At 44.9% G+C, this 23,077-nt stretch overlaps 1 protein-coding gene across 1 annotated transcript in view; it reads right to left on the bottom strand.

The window, feature by feature from the left end:
• The window catches only part of LOC146799985 (uncharacterized), a 318,891-nt gene that overhangs the window by 46,224 nt on the left and 249,590 nt on the right, over nucleotides 1-23,077 (bottom strand). The window contains 2 exon segments of the mRNA XM_085623698.1: nucleotides 55-129; nucleotides 132-217. Coding sequence (XP_085479824.1) covers nucleotides 55-129; nucleotides 132-217 — 161 coding nt within the window.

Genomic DNA, 23,077 nt, shown 5'->3' with positions numbered 1-23,077 from the left:
TTTGTTTCTTACGCTGCATCTGTAATACCGACCCTTTACACCAGTTCTTCTGACCTGTGCTGGATGAATCAGGGCTCTTCCTTCTGCCTGTGCAAAGCTGATCGGTGCTCTCGCCTCTGTCTCTGAAGTGCACCAGAGCCCTCTCTTCTGTCTCTTTCCACAGGAGCCTTTAATCTCTGAATTATGGTCGACACATCCAATTCTGAAATGTTGATACCTGTACGATATAGAAACATCTCAATTAGGATGTGAAATGAGCCAAACTCTATAGCAATTAGTTTGGATGGAGAGCTTATAATTCCCATCCTTCTTTTAGAAATGACAGGCTTCTTTAGATTAAGAGGTAATATCTTCACCTGACGAGAGTACAAGGTTCAGAGAAAAATAAACATTTCTATACATTTTTGTTAAATACAGAAGCACAAATATTGATGTTATAATTCATTGTTATTTATTTTGTAAATATTTTTTAACATCACTTTTGGGACATAAATCCCATGCCACAATAGTGGTTTATCTGCCAAACCTGTCCATTGGGGGTCTGAACGCTATGGCCACGATGTCTGCAAATTTCAAGTAAGCTAGGTCTTTATGTGCTCTTAATAGTGTTAGAATGTTTCTCTATTTCAGGATATCCCTAAGGCATCTTGAATTCAGGATAGAGAACGGGTTTGTTGCTTATAGAGAGCATGTGCGTACGGCGAACAGTTTTGGCTATCTGAGTGTCCAATGTCTGGACACTCTGGGGGTTTGGAGTTTTTACCGTTTGTGTCTCTCTGGGCCCAATGCCGGTCTTTCCACTGGATTGTGTTGTTAATTGCTGAGATATGAGGAAGGAGGTTGCTTGTCAATGACCTCACGTGGTCAGAATGATCAGGTTTATCCCAGAGTTCTTCTGATTGGATGGGCCTGATTTAGCTATGACTGAACATCCAACCTTCTTTGGGGGTCGAAGGGGTCATACATATTTGTAATAGGGACGAAGACTGGTTTGGCGAGTTAAGACTCATGTCAACCGGCTTAGTGGTTGGCCGGGATTTTTCTGTGCTAGGTCTTTTCTCATGATTTTCCTGCAGAATGCTGTAGGTATATGGATCTAGGAGCTGTATTTGAGACAGAAAAAATATTGGAAAGTATTCGGCATTTGTCTGTCTTACATGAAGGGCTTTCGCTGCATTTTCTTTTCTATTAGTTTGTTTCCTCCTTCTCTTGTTTTTGCCCTTCACCAGATCTGAATTTGACCCCTCTGCAGATTTAGTGGACGGATTCCTTGCTGAGAGAGTCAGAGGATTCCTGCCCTGTGCCAAGGTAATTGTTTCATCAGACGAGAAAGGCTTGAATTGAACGTTCTTCAAAATTAAATGTGAATATTTTTCAATATTGGCTGTGTTTGGAGACCTTTTCTCTTGTTCCAAGCCCCCCGTTATAAGCTGGTCATTGGGAGCGCAGACATTATTTTCTTATTTTAGCAAATGTATAGAATGTGGTGTGATACAAAGCATATATCCAAAATAAAAGAGGAGATTTACTGTTGTTGAATATAGACATCTGGAGCTGGGATATGCTGTTCAATGCCAACAGAGCGCGCCTGCCTTGAGGTACAAGGAATAGACCGCATTTTTTCTTGATTGACCACCAAACTCTCCCCCTCTTCAGGGAAGGGACTTAGAAGAGATTCAGATCCCGTTTGTGGACCATACTATCCACGGTGGATATCATACCAGGTGTTGTGAGATGTGTGTGGGTCAGTGGATGCTCTAAATGTGTGTTTGTGTGTTTTTTGAAGCCTAGGCTCTAAAGTGCCTCGTAAATGATGATTGAAATAGGTTTAGGTTTGTGGTTACCTTTAATTACTTAGGGCTCACCGCCATTGGCTTAATGATAATCAAAAAGTACTATCCAGAATTCCTTGTTTATCGGGTTTTGTGGCCCAGGCGACCACTGCAGATAAAATAAGATGCAGATGAAATGCGGAATGGCTGTGAGGTGGCTGGGGAGAGGCAACTAGAGCAAATAAGGCTTTTACAGGAAGCAGGCGGCCTCCCGGCGAGATGGTAAGGCATAATATAGAGGCCAGCGGAAACAGGCGGAAAAAGGTCTGTGCGGATGCAGCAGTACTACTATTACTGGTATTGTAGTTTGCAGATGTTGCAAAGGGCATTGAAATCAAAAGGCGGTAGGGGGATATCAATCACTAGCCCACAAGCTGCACCCTAGCCTAGCGGAGCCGCTTACGTGGTACAGGTCTAAACCCTAGCGGCGTTTACTCATCGCCATCCTACCGCACTTAGTTGCTCCTTACTTTGACTCCCGCTCCTGTACTTGTTAGTGCTGCTGTCTCCCTCTGTGCAGAACCACAAAGCCCCCCCAAACCCCCCAAGGCAGTACACCACATTGCGGCGTCATCAGTCTGGCAGCTGTCCAGCAACTTCAGACCCAGGTTCTCACTGAGCCCGAGACAAGCTGGTACTCGGGGGGCTTGGGCTGGGGTCGAGCCGAGGTGACATGAATTGCAGAAGTGGCAGGCACAGAACAACGGGCAGCCAGGCCGCTGGAGCAGCAGGCAGGGGTCACAGGACAGGTAGGGAGTAGGCCGTAAAAGCTTGTTGGTTGGCGGGCTTCTTTTGGGGCGGTCAGAGGACTATTGGGGGAGATAGGACAAGCCGAGCGGGGCAGAGAGGGGGAGCAAAATGGACACCGTCCACAGGCGCGGGGGAGTGAGTTGGATGGAAGCTGAGGCCGCTACCAAGCAGACAGCGTCCTACCACGCTCTACTCTCAGCCCTGCCAGTGGGTGTCTGGAGGCCCCGAAATCACCTGGGCTCGCCCAAACTCGCCTGCACCTAGGCTGTCTGTGCATCCCTCTGGGTTGTGTCCGGATAATTATCCTGTCTCAAGCAGCTGTAGAAGCAAGTGACCATAGCTGCCTACAGGATAAGCACACCTTCTTTGGAAGCACATTGCATTTGACAACCCAAAAGCGGACTCAGGGAGGCAGAGCTACACGAGGCTCAGGATGGTAGGCTGAGCCTACAGCACCATCTTGAAAAAGCGAAATCAGAGGCTATTATGACACACTACAGTGCAGGACACAGAGGGCATGTGCCACCAGCAACCAAGATGTTTTGTGTCCTGGGCAATGACCAGGCACAACAAGTAATAGCAGCCGCCAGGAAACAGAATAAGCCACTCCAGTATGCTATGCATCACATCTATGTGTTGGCGGTTTTCTCTCAAGAAACGACAAACCTGGAAAGAGAAAAATTCTAAGTGCTCTGGGTCTCTCTTATAAAATTGATATACAGTTCAGAGTACTTGAGCCGGCTAGGATGCTCTTGGCAATCAATGGCAAACATATGAAATTAAACAAACAAGATGACCTAGAACAAATTGTAGATACACTGTCCCCACCTGACATAGAACCACAGCATGGAAGTTTCATGCAAGAAACGCCACAGCCTAATGTGACAGATCTGGGCCATGATAGTGAAGGTATGCACCATACACCCAACAAGACAAAGACCGATTGGGAGCAGTTACAGGTAAACAGTCCGCTAGACAAGGACGGGACAATGGAACTTCATCCAGGTATAGAGACAAATCTAGGTCCCCACTCTAAGACCGGATCTACACACTGATAGCCCCCCTACAGTAATAGACAACATAATCTGCTGTCTGACACCCATATTCCACTCCCTCCCCTTCTTCCCAACACTGACCTAGGTGCTTTCTTTTCTTACCTCCCCTTCCCAACCTCGCCCTCACCATAACAGCTCAGGAGTGGCATGACTGACCCTTGGGACGAACTATACATGCACCAGAAGGGATATGGCACATAGGACACCACTTGGTATACTTTCTTTTAGTAGGGTGAACCACTGCATAAAACGCAAGAAGGCGCTGTGTTTCCTGATGACCAAAAAAAAAGTATAACTCTGGTACAGGAAGTACACTTGACGTCCTCAGAATCCGAGAAAAAGAATAGGAACTGGGTTGGGAGAGTAGTGAACAGTCGCAAAATGAGACAGACTGCCATCATCCCCAAGGGATCAGATCCGGTGACATTAAGAATTGTGGGGTAGGAATATTTTTTAATAAATCCCTTGAACATACAGACCTTAAAACATGGATTGAACCACAGCCTCAACGGGTATTTGCTAAAATATCCACTCTTGACACAACACTTACAGTAGGATCGATCTGCACACCAAATACAGGCAAAACAGGCCTATCTTCACCGTCATATGCCCTTAAAACAAATAGGGAAAGCAAAAAAATTTGATAGTAGGTGATTGGAACTTGATTATAGATCCGATTACTGATAGAACTTCCCCGCCAATAAACACAATGCGAGAGATTGAGCAGTACAAGGAGATATTGTGGCAAATTATTAACTGATCCACGACCTGCGCTTAACACACCCACACCCAAAGGAATACACTTTCATGTTCTGGGTACATGCAATATGTTCTAGAATTGATTTCTTTCTTCTTTCTCATATTCAAAGCGACACTACATACATTATGAGACCTCTCGATCCTATTGTGGGGTATAACGGACCATTGCCTAATAAAATATGAACCAGATCACAGACGTTTAGCACCTCCCACAAAGAGAAGGAGAATGTGCAATCCAAACAGCCAACAGAAACCTACATAGACAATCACTAACAAGGACTCTGCCTCCCACCACAGCTATTATGGGCTGCAGGAAAAGCCACATTAATAGATAACATGAGGGGATACTGCCACCCACAAACGCAAAACACCAGATTGACAAGCACAGATAGAGACAAACATTAGACAAATTACACACGCCTACAACAAATAACCATCACTAGGGACGAGGCAAGACCTGGAAAAACAAGAAATTTGACCTAAACACTGTATTTACTACAAAAGAGGAATACATATTAACCCTCTTTCAAAGGCACCACTATGAACAAGGCAGGATTCCTCCTTGACGCTCACCTCAAACAACGCGAATCCCAGCCATTACTGCCATATATGACAGTACACAAACACTAGTTAACCACCTTGTGACCTTAGTTTTTTTTCAACTATTCTCAGCAGAACTGTAATGCAGAGTAACGAGATACACTAACAGCTTTGTTACAGGGATCTGAATGCCAGTGCTCACTGAAGAGGGTAGAGCATTGTGGGGAAGTTAAAATCAAAGCCTTGATGTTTTAATTGCTCTATAACAGAGTTTTCCCATGTCAGTCCTGGAGGGCCGAATCCATGGCAGATTTTTAAGATAGCTACATTCATCTAAATGTGGATATGCTAAAACTGTGCAATGGATCCGGCCCTGCAGGACCGACATTGTAGAACCCTGCTTTATAATAAGGCACAGAAAGGCGATGGTCTACCAGGAGAATTTTATAGAATTACAAATCCCAAAACCAAGAAGGTCCTATATGACGCCTTTAAAGAACCGAAGGACATGGGTAGGATAAACTAAGAATGGCCTATTGGTAGCTATCAGTTGACCAGCATTTAGACATCGAAGTTAGCAGATGTACTATGTGTAACAATGCCGACAAACATACCATATATGTAACTGTCCCATGATATCAGTAGAGTTGCTGGAGGGAAAATGGTTTAAGCTTGGAATAGACTTCATTGGGCTGATGAATGCCCTTACACCAGATATGGTTACGCTTATGCACTGGTGGATTATGTTAGCAAATTGATAAAAGTAAAGTTTGTATTCCACCCTGATATCCTATAAGTATTTACTTCCTTAAACAAACCTTCTGTCGTGGTGGGTTCCTGAGTCAACTAGTTTGTATTAAGGAGGTCCAGTGTATTTCTCAAGTATTGGGGAACTTTCTGAAGATGAAAGGTACTGAGCATGTTAAATACACACCTTACTATCCCCAAAGCAATAGACAAGCCGAGAGAGCCAATTGCCTTATCAAGAAACCCATCCTAATGACACTAAAATCTCACGTTCATGCTGAAGCAGCACTTAGGACCAGACTGTGCTATCTTCGCACTGCCTCACACACCACCACTGGCAACAACTCCATCCGAGATGCTCTGGGGCAGACCGGCCATCACCAAACTACAACTTGAAGGGTCATTAGTGTGGAGAAGATCTGAAAACAATGTGCTCAGGGCCGAATAACAAATAACAACTGTAGGCAAAAAATGGACAGTGCGGGTAGGTGATCAAGCCAGAGTGAAGCGTAATGAAAAGGAGTCCGCGGAGCACAAGTGCAGAGAATTTACATCTTGACTCTTTATTCACACACTGCACACAACGTTACTCACTTTTTCCGACTTCTGGTCGCACGTTTCTTCCCTGCCCTGTAATTTCACAGGTGCAAACATAAACCCCGAGCGCTGCCGACGTAGGAGGAACAACACAGCGAAGCCGGGAAAATCACAACTCGGTATTGACACTCCACCGCACAAAGAGGTGTGGTTTGAATGCCTGAAAGTGACTGAGCATGCGCAGACGAGAGATACAGCTGACCATGCGCAGATGAAAGATACTATTCGTCTGCGCATGCTCGAAGCGCAGACGCCGCTCACCTCACCCTGCGCACTGGAGAGACACTCATCCTGGAGTTGTCCTCGGTGCTGACAGCTTCTGCGGGGAGTGAGACACTTCCAGAGAGCCACGCCGGGCGGAGCGTGTTTTGAAAAATATATATACTGCTGGCAGTGACAGCCCGGCACCGAAATAGGTCTCATTGTGCAGCGACGATGGGGCAAATAATGACTTAACCACTTAGCTGCTAAGCCCATTTTAGGTCACGCTGGCGTTGCAGCGCGAAGCGCTGCCGCCAACGAGAACTATTGTTGCCGTGATGCCTCTCAAGGGAGACAGACCGGGGCACACGCAGCGATCAGGGTCTGTGGACGCGCTTCTGAGACGCGCTTGCGCAGACGCACACACAGACACACGCGTGCGCACACACCCCGCCGCTGCCGACCCCCCTCACCGCATCCGCGGCTGCCTAACGCGCGCGCACACACCTCGCCACCGAGATGCCTCTCAAGGGAGACAGACCGGGGCACGCGCAGCGATTGGGGTCGGGGTCTGTGGGCGCGCTTCTGAGACGCGCTTGTTTTACTCAATGCTCTCCAAAAGATGTTCATCTAATTTATTTGCATTTAATTACCGGACAAAAAAAAAAACCAGCAGGTGTCCCAAATCGAATTACTAAAATTGCTATAGCTCTTATCTATCATCTTGTGTGGAAATGGAGGCTATTGTAATGAAGTTACGAATGGCATGCTGAAATTGACCAAATGAGAACGTAGGACACCTCTGCAAGATAGATTTGCGACTTTTTGCAATTTCCTATATTGCACAAACATCGTTTTACTACCACCATCATAATATGTATGTACTACATAAAAGTTTGGTGCAGGTTGCTTGCTGCATAGTCAACTCGTGAGCATGCACTATTAAATTATTGGACCATTAACTTGGGTCTATCAATATAGCCTTTTTTCGGAAAAAGCCATAAACGCAAGCACATATGAGACATGCAAAAAGACTACAAATCATCAGAATAAAAAACTGCGAAAAAAAATATTCTTAATCAGTGCACAAAACATCAACATCACAGACAGAAACATTATTTAAAAGTTTTAAGTTTCACAAAACTGCGAACTTTTCTTCGCGTTAGGTAGTTTATACAACAATATATTTTTGCTGTACATAACATACGTTAAACCAAAAATCACAATACAGGCACATGGTCAGCGCAAAGCAAGTCAAAAGTGTTGATTTCACAATATACACGGAATCTTGGCGGCGGCCCCTTCCCTGTGTACCCCTTCTAGTCTTATCCGTCTTCTCAACCGTGCAAAGGATGAAAAGAAAATTAAACATTCTGAAGTACCTCACGAATGTTAGTTTTCTAAAAATAGATGAGACCGCAAGTTATCATTACGCACTAGCCAGCATTTGGAAACACCATTGAGGGGACAATAAGAGGAAAATATATAATGTAATCGCCCCAGCAAGTTGCATTGCAGAAGAGGAACCTTAAGACGGGGGGAAAGCTGAAATAACATCATTTTTAGCTTAAAAAGGAGAGCTGGCACACGAGCAGTTTATAATCATAGTGTGACTCTGGCCTTTCCTAAAAACCCAAATTAAAAGATACAAAACGCTAGACAGTTATTAGAGTGGCTATACATTCCTGGAAAACGACATCATCCACCAGTTGCGGTACACCCACAAGGTTGCAGCACACCAAGACTGTAAAATTCCAGTCTTTCAAAGAGGGCCAAAATGGCGATTCCGAGAACCCTCGACTTCCAACAGCAGGCCCAAACCTAAAGAGCAACAACCCGCGCTTGGCCTAAAACACTCTGAATTCGCGCAGCTTCTATCACCATCCAACATTAGAGACAAGTCAGGAAACTTACCGCCCCTATAACTTTGGACGTGGAACTGTGAATAGGAAGAATCTGGGCAAAGACTCCAGACACATAGTCTTATTGTCGGCTGCAGTGTCGGATAACCCGGGCGTCGCTCTGGGCCTTCCCTCACTGGCCACGCCCACGCGCACAGGCACGCTGCGTTGAGTGGCCATTTTGGACACGTAAATCATGTGTGCAGCTCTGCAGGGCTGCCTACAGTCAGAGTAGTCTCATTACAGGTAAGGAAGTCCCGCCTCTGCGCTTTTCCACTTGATGCTGGGGAGGTAACGCCTAAAGGAAGCCGATCAATCATCCCCGTCTTTGGATACAAGGATACTGAACTGTGGAGCTATTCCTTACACGCAGGGCCGGGTTTAGCACTTGTGGCGCCCTGTGCGACAATGTCTGTTGGCGCCCCCCCCCCCGACCACCTCTGCCACGGATTCCCTCACTAGCACCCTTTAACAGTACCTCTCAGATTAATTTAGCTTTATAGCACCACTCATACCATTGTAACGTGTCAGAGCACTTTACATCACACAAACATTGCACAGTGACAATCATATGGATGTAAATCAGTGTATAGGAAATGTTACATCAGACAGGACTACAAGGTGTAGTGTAGGAGTGACATGTCATCTATCATGGTAGGCAATATATTTTGAGTCCTTTTTCTGGAAAAGCACAAATTCTGAATTTAAAACGCAACATCATTGTTAGGGGTTCTCTTTAATAATAAGAATTGTTTTCAACCCAAATGAACCCTTTTCACAAGATTAGGATGATAGAAGACGGGGCAAAAAAACATGTAGCTCTAATATATTCCTTGCAGTTTGCATGCGGCTCTTTGATGACAGTTAATAACCTAATGGTCTATATTAGGATTTTGACTTATAAACGACAAGTTACAAAAGAAGCTCTCTTACAGAAGCAGTAGCACACTGATCTATTTACATTATATGTGCTTTGTTATCTGCATAATACAGGTTCTTAGCAGCAGGCATTTTAACCCTCTACGCTACCTTAGTATGAGTCAGACTTCCCCAAGACAAACCTAAGGTCTCTTTCCAGAGAGATAATTAATTACCAGCTAGCTTGACATTTTAATTGATGTCTGAAAATTGGTGGAGGCCAGGAACAGGGCAGCAGGTGCTTGTAAAATGAAGATATACATTTTCAAAAATGACGCCCCCACCCCAAGTCAACGCCCGGTGCGGTGGCACCGATCGCACCGTCCTAGAGCCGGCCCTGCTTACACGCGTAATAATGCGGTTTGTTCCAACTTTACAAATGAACTTTTTAGCCTCAATGTGCAGAAATAGCACGCATACGTATTGCAATAAAATATTATCATTACATTAAATAACCTACCTGAGGAAGTTGCGGAGTTGAGGTAAGAAGTATTTAATCCTGAGGTCTTTTCTTTATAATTGGCTACTGGGTGCCTCACGAGTCGTCGATTATAAAGAAATTACAGACAAGTTTTTACCGGACAATTAGAATCCAATGTATCATATATAGCGGTACATAGTTTTCAAGATGCTTAGATCTAAATTTGATCATCTTCGGAGTGGTTTTCTCCACAAAACCTCAATTTTAGGTTTAATTTCTCTCAGACGTTTCCACAAAATTGTAATGAGACGCTACCCTTACGTTTTCACTAACTTCCATCTATTATTGCCTTTAATGCATTCCTCACGAAATTTGGAGAACTGCTTAGTACCAGAAGGTGCCTTTCTTACAACCATGCCTTAAACTTTTATCTTTCTTGATGTTACTGTTCTGCCTGACTCAAAGCTAGCCACATCTCATGGAGATTAGCATATGTTAGCACACCTATTCCCCAAATTTTTCCAAAGGTCTCCTACCTGTTGTGTTGTGTGGAGTTACTCCAAATGCCCAGAGATTATTGTATCATAGGGAAATAAAGCCCAACATGGTGCCATAGGTTAAATTCTACTAGCGGACAATGACATCTGTAATTCGTCTGGATTCCAAGCAATCTTTAACACTTTAGATACCGAGGCTTTTCCCCCACAGTGCTGAGACCCTTTTTTTTGGACGTTTGGGGCACTTAGGCAATCTTAACTTTTTGTTCCCACAAAAGGTATCCAGGCCAAATTTACGTCATTTTTACCCTCATCTTATGGAAACGATTCCGTTGGAGAAAACTGAAAAAATAGCTACAATATAGCAACATTTTTTGTTGTTGGAAAAACGATGAAAAAGTGCTGTGCAAGCGTATGTGTTTTTTTCTTCCAAAATTGGATCAATAAATGGGGTGCTGTGCCAGGATCACCATCTTCTGAGCTTTCAGGATCAAGGAGAGTTGTAAAAGCCAATGTTTTGCCACAGTGTTTGCACTTTTTAGATCTCGGCTGGCGTGGCTTGCCCATATGCGCAGTCTCGCTGGCTAGATTTAATGAATTAGAGGGAATTCTGTAAAGGGCTTCAAGCCCTGCCCCTCTTTCCCATTGGCCGGCGTCACCGTTTATGCTAAACGGTGGCCAACCATTGGGAAAGAGCACTTTTTGATGTAGACTTTTCCATTTTTCGGCCAGCCCACTTGGACGGGCTTGTTCCCTTTCCGGCTGAAGTAAAAGGTTTCTTATCTTTATGGGGCCATGTGTTTCAAACACATGGCCCCATAAAGACAAGAGATCCTCTTTTACTTTCAGGACCGCACCGCGCTTGTTTCCTTATGTGTCTGGAGTGGCTGTGGGTGTGGCGGGTAAGTGCCAGAGCAGCGATGAGTCCAGATTCATACGGGACCCTTGCTGGGGGGAAGGGGAGGAGTGTGTGTTAATTACAGAGCACTGTGCCCTAGGTTATCCGAAATAGACTCCATCGGGGCGCTTGCCCTGCTATTTTAGGGCCCAGCTAGGTAACACCTGCAGGGGCGTGGTGATACCTCGATCTGACCCCCTCCCTATGATCAAGCTACAGGACTGTAAATAAAGACTTGGTGTGAGAACAGTGGGTGCTAGTGCTGCCTGCGCCGTCACCTCTGCGCCTTGAGGGAAGAAAGGTGCATAGAACGCTACCGCCTCCAGGCCGGTAGAGTCGAGGGGAAGCACTCCACCCCTGAGGAGACTCCACTGCAGTCCTGGCAAAATACTTATTTAATTGATTTTAAGTTTTGTGACGCGCCATTCTCGACTTCGGAGCGCTTTCCAGTTACAAGTACGATAAAAGTGTATAAGGTACGATTGACAATAAAGAGAACCACATCTCAATCGCAGTCACGTTAAATTGGAAATGACCTCCGTCTCACAATTATCTTCACTATTGGGGATGAAGGAAAAGGCTTGTTCTGATGGAAGTTGGGGTGCGCCTGGCTGCATTGGTTTGTCGCTGCATAGAATGTTTGTTTGTCTTTTTGTACATGCTTGTCTCTGTTCGCATGTGTCTGTGTTTTTACCTGAATGCCTGTGGCTCTGGCTTGTGTGCCTTTTTATGCACCTGCATGCTGGTCTATCTGTTCGCATGTGCCTGTGTGTGTGTTCACCTGGAGGCCTGTGTTTATGTGTATTTCTATGCATCTGCTTGCTTGTTTGTCTATCTGTTCGCATGTATCTATTCACCTGGATGTCTGTTTGTGTTAGCTTGTCTGTCTTTATCTGTTTGCCTGAGTGTGTGTGTGTGTGTATACTTGCCAATCTGTTCGCATGTGACTGTTTACTTGGATTCCTGTGTTTGTAGCCATTAGGCCTGTTTGTGTATGTGGCTTGTGCCTTGGTAAGTTTGGTTCTGGTTGCCTCTGCGTGGACTTGTGTGTGTTTTTTTCTGCGTGATTCTTGGCATGGGTCTGTGTCTGTTCTGTCGGCCTGTGTGTCTCTCTATATGTAGGCCTGTTTGTTCGGTGTCTTTTGCATGTTTGCCTGTTTCTGTATGTTGTTCGTCTCTGTTGTTGTTGTGGCAGTATTTGTTTCTGTCGGCCTGTGTGTCTCTCTATATGTAGGTATACGTGAAGTGTGTTTTTTTCCTGCATGTATGCTTGTCAGCATGTGCCTCGGTTTCTGTAGGTGTGCTTCTCTGTCGTTCTGACTGTCGGTTTCTGTCTGCCTGTGTAGGTCTATTTTTGCCTGTTTCAATCAATCAGTTTTTGTAAAGCGCTGATTAACCCGTGAAGGTATCTGGCGCTGGCTTTAGTCGAAGAGCCAGCCAGGTCTCGAGCCTCGGTATGTGTGTGTCTCTGAGAGCAGCCTGTGTGTGAGCTCTGGGTGTTTGCACATGCTAATGAGCGTCCCCGGGGTGTTCCACAGGCCGCCACTTGCTGGGCCCGCTCAGAGAGCGGCTGTGTTCCAGGGCTGAACTCTGAACAGTGCAGCACACACAGTGTGTGTGTGCACTCTCCGCCGGTTCTCTTTGAGGTCAGTGAGGCCTGCCTCTGAGCGCTAGGGTGTTTACTGGCTGGGTTTTATTGCGTAAATGAGGCCTCCATGTACCACACCTGCTGTGACGTCTGCGTTATGTAAGACGTCACACACTCCAAGACGTGCTTACTCAGGAGTTTCCTTTCCACGCACACAACATACAGTGACTGTGTATGTAGTCTTACAGCGGTTGATCAGCCGCACGTCTGTTGTTGAGCGTCTTCGCTCTGTTTCCCTCACCATCCACGACTCTGCGGCTGGCAGGTAAGGCCTCTAACGCCTAAAAGTGTTCTTTTATGTTGCTTCTGTGAACGTATCGCGAAGTTCACATCCTGCTCTCCTATGAGGTCACTTCCTCTTTGTGGGGTTGGTTGGCAGTTCACAAAATGGTAACCCGTCTCAAGTAGAGAGATTCTAGCAAAGCCTGTTTAAAAAAATAAATGCTGTTCATGGTTAAACCCGCAGAAGTTAACGGTTGGTGAGAAGTAACTTTGTGCTGCTTAGAATTAATTATAAGCCCGTCTGGCTGGGCGTGTCCAGAGTGCAGAAGTAGTATGAAATATTGCACGTGAAAGTGATAGTAATTTAAGGCTTGGGATTAAGTTAATTAAGTGCCTATAGAATGCACAAAGTGCACTCTCCGATGTTTCTGCTGCGCATTCCTCGGTAATCGCAGCGTAAGTCCCAGGCCCCGACTGACCCGTCCGCTGACAGCTGGAGGAGTGGAGGCGGCTGCAATCCCACTGCTGCACGGATTTAATGTGCCATCATCCTGGGCAGGAAATGAAGCCCTCTTTATGCCTGCCTTAAGCGCCTTCTCTCCTTGCTCGCGGCCTCACGGCACCCGTACTTATATGTGGACGTCCCCCGCCTCCCCACTATCGTGTGGCATAGGTCTAAGAGCCGCAAGCCTGTCATGGGCCTACCCATATACTTCACAAGTAGCCTGGACATTTTAGTTCGGAATGACATGTGTATAACGCTTTCCCGCCTCTTGCGAAGTCTGAAGAGATTTGCTGGCACCGAGTCCATTTGTATAGAGTAGTTAAACAAGCATTAAAAATGCAATAGGTCTCGCCTTTAATTAAGTTAAAGCCGTTAGCTTTGCTATACAATACCATTAGCAAAGCAAATGGCTTTAACTTAATCAAAGGCGAGACCTGTTGCATTTTCAATGCTTGTTTTATGTTTGGCATAGTTTATGCTTTTTTCCCCCGCAAAAGTATTCACTCTGAAATGTGCGTCCTTTTACTACAACTTGGAGGTTCTAACGGTACCCAAGGTTAGTAGATTCTTCTGGATGGAAACGAAATAATAGTCAGAAAATAGCTACATTTTTAGAACAACTGAAAAAAAGGTCTCTGCAAGAAAGCACATTTATTTTCAAAAAATGGCCCCAATGAAGGTTTTTCAATGCTAGGATCACCCTCTTCACAGCTTTCACCGCTAACAACCACAGAGCAACAAACAATTGTTTTACCTCCATTTTGTTCTGTAAGAAGTAACTTTTTTGCTTCCAACCCACTTGCAGTTTGCGGTAGAAACTAGGGTGACCACCGTCCGCCTTTTGTCCGTAATTTTGGCCTTGCAGGGAGCAGAGCTGTTCCCCTGCGAGAGGCCTCAGCTCCCTGAAGTGGGCGCCTCGCACTTATGCTCCAGCACAAGAGCGGCCCCACCCCGCCCAGTGTCATTCTGTATGGGGCTGATTGACACATATAGAATGACAATGGGCCAGTTTGGGCTGCTAACATCGCCTTCCATTCCTGGTGAGTTCAAAGCTGTCCGCAGGATTTCAAAGTCCACCAAAGCCTTCTTATTATCATGAAAGTTAAACAGAGTGGGGCTGCTGGCCCATTTGAAGCATTTAGAAACAAACAAACAGAGGCATTTGAACTTCTGAAAGGACCATGAGTGGGCTTGAGGGCTCTCCTGCCCCTCCCACTCTCGGAACTCGGCCTGCTTATGAACATGAGAAATCAGAGGCTTTCAAAAGCGCCTTTAAACCGTTAAGTAAATGAAACCCATGAGTGCTCAATTGTAAAAAAAAAATGAGTGCCAGTGCTCTCTTCAGGAGGCGTCTGCAGCTTACACCCCCACATTGCTCCTGCCATGCTGCCGGTGATAATAACAACGCATCTACTACCCATTAAAGGCATACAACTGTGAGAATTTGGATATGTTAGGACCCCAAAGTTATAAGAATGGCTTGAGCTGCAGGTAATAGCCGTTTTTAATGTATATTGAATTAATAATTAACTGTTGAGGTAATCTCAAAGGTAAACAAGACAGCACCACCTTGTGGCAGACTGACACAAAGCTCTGGTGTTGACAAGTGCAGAGCCCAGCACTGACTGGAAACAACCGGATCAAATTAAGCACTGCGTCAAGTATATTGACGGTTTCTTTAATAATTAATAATTGTTTTCCTGTTGCAGATACTTGGTCAAAGTAGCACTGGATTACAGGGTTAAGGTAGTTCATCAATCTCTCAAGATTCGCTGTGAGACCCCAATCCAAACAAGAAGACCTCCACCCCTTTACAGTTCTTCGTTTTTAAGGGGGGGAAGTGCATTGAGCACATTGGGCCTGATTACAAATCACTCAGAGAGTTATCATGGGGGATTGGAGGGAGGGATTGTCATTGCCCAATCAGAAGTTATGTCTTAGATTAAAGCTTCAGCAGTTCACCGGAGACCCTGAAGGTGCTAGAAGAAGTTTGAGGATGAGTGAAAGGGTGGATGGAGGGACGGATGAGTGAAATGATGGATGGAAGGATAGATGATGGATAGGTTTGCAATGGTTGAAAAGGTTTGATATGGATGGGCACACAGACGGAAGGACAGAATAAAGACTGAATGATGGATGAAAGAATTAATAGATGACAGAATGTACATTTGAAATGGTGGATATCAAGGGTTTGATGGAAGGATGAATGGCTAGATCCTTGGATAAGAGAGCTCTTCGGGGAGGGTTGTGATGACTTACTTTGCTTTCTTGGTGCCACAAGAGCTTTATTTCAAAGTGGGAGGTATTTACATTTTCTGGCTACTCCCTTTCCTATGTGTTCCTATTCTGTATGTGCTATGTGCTTACGTGTGGGATCTATACATCATGCATATGACACCCAACTGCTACCTGAATGTTACACTCGTAATTGTAAATGTTTGCATGTTTTGTTTTAGGTGTAAGGTTTTAGGGAGAGCCTCATAGTGCCATGAGCTGTGCTTCAGATGTATATTGTTTTTGTAGCAATGGGCAAGGCGTCAAAAATAAACTATGTGATAGTGTATCGACAGCACCTTCTTTAAGAAAGCTGCAGGGAATAGCACTTTTGTGACTTCCGTCAGCTAGTGCAACTCCCTGCGAAGCCCCCATAAGCAAAGTCAGATTCCATATTTTAAGGTCCTCTTGCTGAAACACCCATAATGCGTTTCCTATAGTGGGTTCATCACAGCAATCCTCCCTTTAGTTCACCTATGAGTGCCGCTTTACATCTCACAATGGCAGGCAGATATGAGATGCTTGTAACAAAGTCCATCCAAGCAGATCTTCCTGACCGCTTCTCTCACCAAACATGCCTGCGTAGGACCAGGAGTTGTAAACAAAATATCAGACTGGACAACCCAGTGCAGTAACCATCTAAATAGATTATTATCATATGAAATACCACAAAAATACCTGCACAGTTGTTCAACGCTGCAAACATACCAAAAAACCAGGAAGTACACGATTGTCTCAACTTAATATAATCTTTTTTTGACTTGTACTTAAGTGGTTGTCTATTTACACACTTTTATACTATCGTGCAACTTCCTCTGTCTGTAAAGCTTGCCTTTTGTCCCGAAGTTTTGTCCTGAATTTTGACCTTCTGTCCTGAATTTTTGTCCTGAATTTTGACCCTTTGTCCTGAATTTTTACACTTACCATCCTGAATTTGCACCCATGCTAGTAGGTCACCCTAGTAGAAACAGGAGCGAAACCTGTTCCTGGTCCTAGAACGATATAGGTATTTTTTTTTTTTGCAGAGTTTTATATAGCGCGAACTTGACCTGAATCTAATCGGGTATCAGAGCGCTTTACATAGCACCAGTTACGTTACATGAGGACATGTTTATTAAAAATAGACACAATTCTGAATTCAGTAAGGGCTCATATATGTAAATATCTCAAGGTTTTCCCAACAAAACTAACTGCTCCAATAAAAAAATATGAAAATAAGTAGGAAAAATAGCCATCGATGACGCCACCAGTCATTTTTTCTCACTATGACTGATTAATAAAAGCGATCGTTTTTTGCATCCGATAGACCATTCTTGTCGTGTGAATATATGGGGTTTATAGGTTCTCCAAAAACGCGGAACCGAGTCAACAACTGATTTGCAGCATGTAATAATTTTTCATTGTGTGCCGACCATACAGCAATTCATATAGTAAAATCGAATGAATTAAAATGGGAATGAAGGAAACCTATGTATTTCTAAGATGTTAACAAGATACCGAGTATAGGGGCAGTGGTTATTTGTATTGCTCTAAATTGGGGTTGCACATACTATTGTGATTCACAGGGTATTTTGCAAAACATTTTCTTTCTGCACACTGGCTTACATTTCAAAGCCAAAAATGCAGAGAAATCCAATAAGTAATAAACATTGTACAACTATTTTATGTACCCACACGTCTATCTATTAAAAAGGCATGCCACTTGTGTGGCTGGGCTTAGCGTCCACAAAATTCCTACCATCCAGCATTCTCACGTGTCCCAATAAAAACAATATACAATTTGTCTGGCTGGGGCTAGCGCCCATAATGCAAAACACCCCAAAACGAGACATGGAGACATCCTATTTTATCCATTGAAACCAACCCTTTTTATTGCGATGTGGGGAGCTGTGGATATTAGATCCTGGCTCGGCCACTGTAGGAAGGTAGGATCCTTTTGCATGTGTACTTCCACTTTTTGCCTGGTGCTAAGCTGGTTTTTGACTAGTATGACAGGGATCCTGTTAATTAGGACCCAAGTCGATCTGCTTTCTCCCTAAACTGTTATGGTATGTACTTAGGTACACTCCAGATTGGATACTGGGGTACCCTTGTCAGACCCTAGTATATGGTACAAATGTACCCAGGGCATAGGTACCCCAAAGGTCTCCCATTGGCTGCAGCATGTATTATGTCACCCATGAGAGACCATGCAAAATATAACTACAGGCCTGCCATTGCAGCCTGTGTAAGTTGGTGCATGCACCACTTACTAAAGATATAGGTTTACTATATCTAAGGGTTACTACACTTAAAACCTATAAGTTGCCCCTATAGCAGGCGTTTACAATCCTGAGGGCAGAGTGCTTGGTTCTAAGTGAGAGGGTGCCTCTATTTGAGCAGGACACCCCTGCAGCCTTTTGAGTCCCTTTTCCCAGGTTGTCAGTAATGCAGCCATAGACTAACATAGAGGGGCATTACGCGACCGCGTGATGACCAACTCTAAAGCGGCTGAAACAGACCCTATCGTGTTTGCTGTCAAACATGTTGGAATCATACCCCCCCATCGGTAACCGGTGTCGGAGGTATGATATCACCCCTCAGAAGCGAGCTTCGTGGGGTCCCTGGTGTTTCCGGTACCAGCCTTCTAGTCCCGTACAGCACAAAATAGTTGCTGCTGACCAGAAACACATTTCTGCCCTCCTGCTACTGAGCCAAGCTCGAGCAGCGGAAGGCAGAACAATAGGCATCCTGTCACAGGGAGGTGCGACCACCTCCCAGACAGGATTTAGTGTATTAGGGCTGGGTGGTTGCGCTTGCAAGCGACTGAAAGTCTGCATGAGGGGCACATTTGGTGTCCCTGTGCATAGTCCAGTTCAAATCAGTCCTGGGAGCCGTTGGCTCCCGCTCTGGCGCGAAACTGGGCAAAGGACAGGGGAGTAACCTCCCCATTGTCCAGACCCTCCCCTGGGAGTGTTCCCTGAATCTGTCCAACCCTCACCTGTGGGCACTTAAGGGCTTACCTGGCTGTAGGGCCCTAGATTTGACGTGGACAATATTCTGATCAAGAAACCACTGCACTTCAACCGTCTGGACACTCTGGACTTTGCTGGACTTCGTTTGGGCCTGACTTTGTCTCCCTCTTATTCTGCTGCGTTGTCTGTGCCCGTACACCATACAGGATCCGTGCAGGACCTGTGGCGCATCAAGGACAACTGAAGATAATCTCCCTTGGAGTGAAGGAGTCACTCCCCTGCATTCGCAGGCATCTCACCACTGCTGACCGGTCTGCTGTTCCTGAGCTCCTATGGACTCCGAAGGGTCCAGCAACACAGGATGTGGGTTTCTACGTTCCTGGAGGCCAGAGCTGCCCTCTTACCAAGTTTGAGGTCAGTGTCCCTCGTGGGGACTACCATACCTGAACCCCTGCAAGTGCTTGTTGGCCGTTACCGAACAAGTGCATTGGGCTATGAATAGCCCCAACCTCTGGCACCATTTCATTCCAAGAACTTTGACCTCCTCGACCTCCTCCTGCTTTGTGGGCAGTTGTTTGGTGAAATCGCTCGAGGTCCTCTTGCGACTCCTGTGCTTCCAACCTGTGGGTTCAATTGAGGGTCAACTCTGCTTTTCTTGGGCTCCACTGATTGCTCCAGGCTTGCCTTGACTCCCCTGTGCATGGTGAGTCTCCTGGACCTTGCTAGTCCGAATCGTACACTCCCTTGACCTTCTGCGTGAGTTGCTGTTGCCAAGGCTCGTTGGTGCTTCCGCCAGACACTGACCCCTCAGGACTCAACATCCTCCGTGGGACAGCTCACATCCAGCTCCTGGTCATCCTCAACATCTCCTGGTCCCTGCAGCTGCAGAGTCAAGGACTCCATCCACCAACCTGAAGCACCCGACATCCGTGGGCATTCGTCTACCGAGCCCCTGGTCACTGCCAAGTGATCCAGACTCTGTCCCCTCTGCTTTCAGGTACTCTTCAATGAGAATCCACGTTTGGATTACAAAGGACACTTTTCTCTCTTCCAGCAGCGGCTCTTCTTCGAAGTCCTCCATCGGGTTTGACGGCGGTTTCCAACACCACTTCAGACCTATGCACCCGGCTTCCCTGGGATAAGTAACTTGGGTACCTCGGTATCCACGGGTGAGGTGGCTCTGCAACCTTTTGTCATCCACGGGGTTTCTTCAAAGTCCACTGGAAAGGGTCCTTAAACTCTAAAACTCCAACTGCGACTTTCACATAGATTTGTACGGAGCACACGGTCGTGTTCCCACACTGCATCCGTACTTCATGGGGTCCCTATCTACTCACCTTGGGTGGTTCATGGTGTCCCAGCGATTCTACGTCCTCTAGACACTGTCTTGACTCGAGTCGTGGTTCTTATACCACTTTCTTAATAAATGCTTTAGTCCCCCCCTGGGGCCCACTGTGTATTAGTGCTGTTCACTATAATTTCTGTGCTTAAGTATTGTGTGCTTTGTGAGTATCTCCATGTAGGAGATACTGTGTCGTACTAGATCATTATATTAATAAATACGTATTTTTATAACTACTGTGTAGTTCTCCTTTCATTTAACCAATACTATAAGGTTGCATTCTGGTAAAACAATCTGCTTAACATTCCTTCAAGACTAAGCCTGAAGGCTGCTTTCCACAGCTACCACTTGGATAGCTTTCTAAGGTTATCTTTGACCTCTTAAATCACCATAAGGGTTGTTTAGACTGGTACGAGGTGCCCACTTTAATTAGTGGACAGCATATACCAGGCCAACTTCTCACATTGGTGTGCAGCGGTTGGGATTCAAGCCTGCATTGTTTTACCAGATAAATCTTTGTATTCATTGTGTAAAAAAGAAGTCATTTTGAAAAATGACCGATAAATCTCATGCTAGTATGAGTATTCCCAATTTCGAAAATGTGCAAGTATGTACTGTTTCTAAACTCTATAATTTGTTCCCATTTCAGAAAGCCATAGGTGTCTTTCATACCGTTTTTTCCATGTATACATTTTCCCACAATAATTGCTATATACCCGGAACATAATAAAAAAACATTGCAAATGGCTGCTCAGTTTTTGACTCTGGGTTCGTCGGGTTCTTGGTGAACCTACAAGTCCTATATATCCCCACAACCAGGGAGGTCCAGCGGATGTAACGGTATATTGCTTTCAAAGAGCTGTCATAATTAGAAGAAGTTACAGGTGAAAACGTTGACACAAAAGGCTGTTTTTTTCAACTAATTTTCAATTTTTCCTATATTTAACTGTTAGTTTCTATGAAGAAACCTTGATGGATCTACACAAATGACCCCTTGCTGAATTTAGAATTTTGTCTACGTTTCTAAAATGTATAGGTTTCCAGGATCCATTATTACTTTCACACCCATTTCTACCATTAACTGGAAGGAGGTTGAAAGCAAACCAAAAAGCAAAAATAGGCTATGTCCCAGAAAAATGTCAAAACTGTGTAAAAAATGTTGGTTTTCTGACAAAAGTCTGTCATTCCCTAAAGGCTGGGAAAATGGTGATTTCAGCCCCACAAACCCTTTTTTGATAACTTTTGCAGGGAAAAACTCAGATGCTTTAATTTGCAGCCCGTTTTTCCAATTTTTCCACAAAAATAAAAGATTTTGCAGTATTGTGGCTAATTTCTGGGACCCCTCTAGGGGAATCCACAAACCCTGGGTATCTTTTGAATCCCCATGATGTTTTTTTTTTTAGCAGAATTTTATATAGCGCGAACTTGACCCGAATCCAATCAGGTATCAGAGCGCTTTACATAGCACCAGTTACGTTACATGAGGACACACATTCATTTTTTTTTGTTTGTTAGGCACGGAGAGATTAAGTGATTTGCCCAGAATCACAGGAGGATTAGCGTCATTACCGAGACTCGAACCCAGTTCCCCCAGGTCCGAGGTAGAGCGCCCTAACCGTTAGGCCAACTCCTGTTGGAAGAAAAGGACGCAAATATGGCGTGGATACCTTATGTGGTCAAAAAGTTATAGGGGCCTAAGCGCGCACTACCCCAAATAGCCAAAAAAAAAGCTTAGCACGGGGGGGGGGGGAAAAGGCCTAGCAGCGAAGGGGTTAATAGATGTTTGCCATGGTTGCAGAAGTGCTTTGGTGCCCATTGTGTCTCCTCCAACTATATGTATATTGAATAGAATTTAGAATTATCCTTGATATGATTTCTGTCAGCTATTGTTTATTGCTTCAAGCTCATTTTATCTACATGCCACCAGGGCCTTGTAGCCTGATTGTGGGAAAAGGATTCATTACCACCCTTGGCGATTTTAACATACATATAGATGAATCCAATAACCCATCTACCAAGAGACTTCTACAGGATCTAGAGGCTACGCAACTAGTTGGCACCGCTACCCATGAGAAAGGGCATATTCTCGAACTCATCTTTTCCAAAGACCCAAAGATCCACGTGAATACTCCTGTCCCAGTTCTGTGGTCAGACCATTATTTTATCCCTTTCTCATTTACGGAAACACCTATATGAGTGTCATCTAACTCTACCTCGAAACGGGTCCAGAGCTGGTGCAAACTTACACCTGAAAGATGGGCCAAAACCCTAGAGGCCTCTACTCCTACCTTAACAGACAATGCAGACGAGTCCTACACTCTTTGGAAACATTGGATCAACCAATCGTTGGACCAATGTAATCAGAAATCTAGAACAAGGTCTCAATTTAACAACAAAAGAGCCCCCTGGTTTAACAGTCATCTATCCTCCCTGAAAAATGACTGTAAGAAACTAGAAAGGAACTGGAGGAAGTCCTATGCCCCCACCCTAAAAACCCATTGCAAGAGTGACATCAGACACTATCATAATGAAATCAACATGCTCAGGGCAAGCACTATGAGGAAAAGATCAACATGGTGGCCAACTCCTCTAGGAAACTATTTAAGATTGTTAAATCCCTGACAACTGTGGAGCAGGGTAACTCCCCATATCAATCTACTAAGGAGAGATGTAACGAGTTGGCTGCATTTAAAAAAAAAAATTAGATAACAAATATAGCTCACCTCAGGGGAATATTCCTGCCAGCTATGAAACACAGCACGGTAATTACCCCGGTCCAGACCAGAATCAAGTTGTTGAATGCACAGTGTTGGCAGCTCGACCTGTATTAGATCACCTCCCAGCCCTGAATAAGGAAAATAGTAGGCTTTTCTTGGGCAAAATCAAATCTGGATCTCACCAAGATCGTGCACCCCCCCACATTTTACTTAAGGATAAGTACTCTGTTTTCTGCACTACAGCAGAGCTCCTCACACTATCCTTTGAAACCGGTATAGTCCCAAAGAAGTGGAAGCAT

The sequence above is a fragment of the Triturus cristatus genome, chromosome 8, assembly GCF_964204655.1.
Source record: "Triturus cristatus chromosome 8, aTriCri1.1, whole genome shotgun sequence".
Taxonomy (NCBI): Eukaryota; Metazoa; Chordata; class Amphibia; order Caudata; family Salamandridae; genus Triturus; species Triturus cristatus.
Note: the sequence above shows the minus strand (reverse complement) of the source record. Positions and strands in the feature narration are given on the sequence as shown.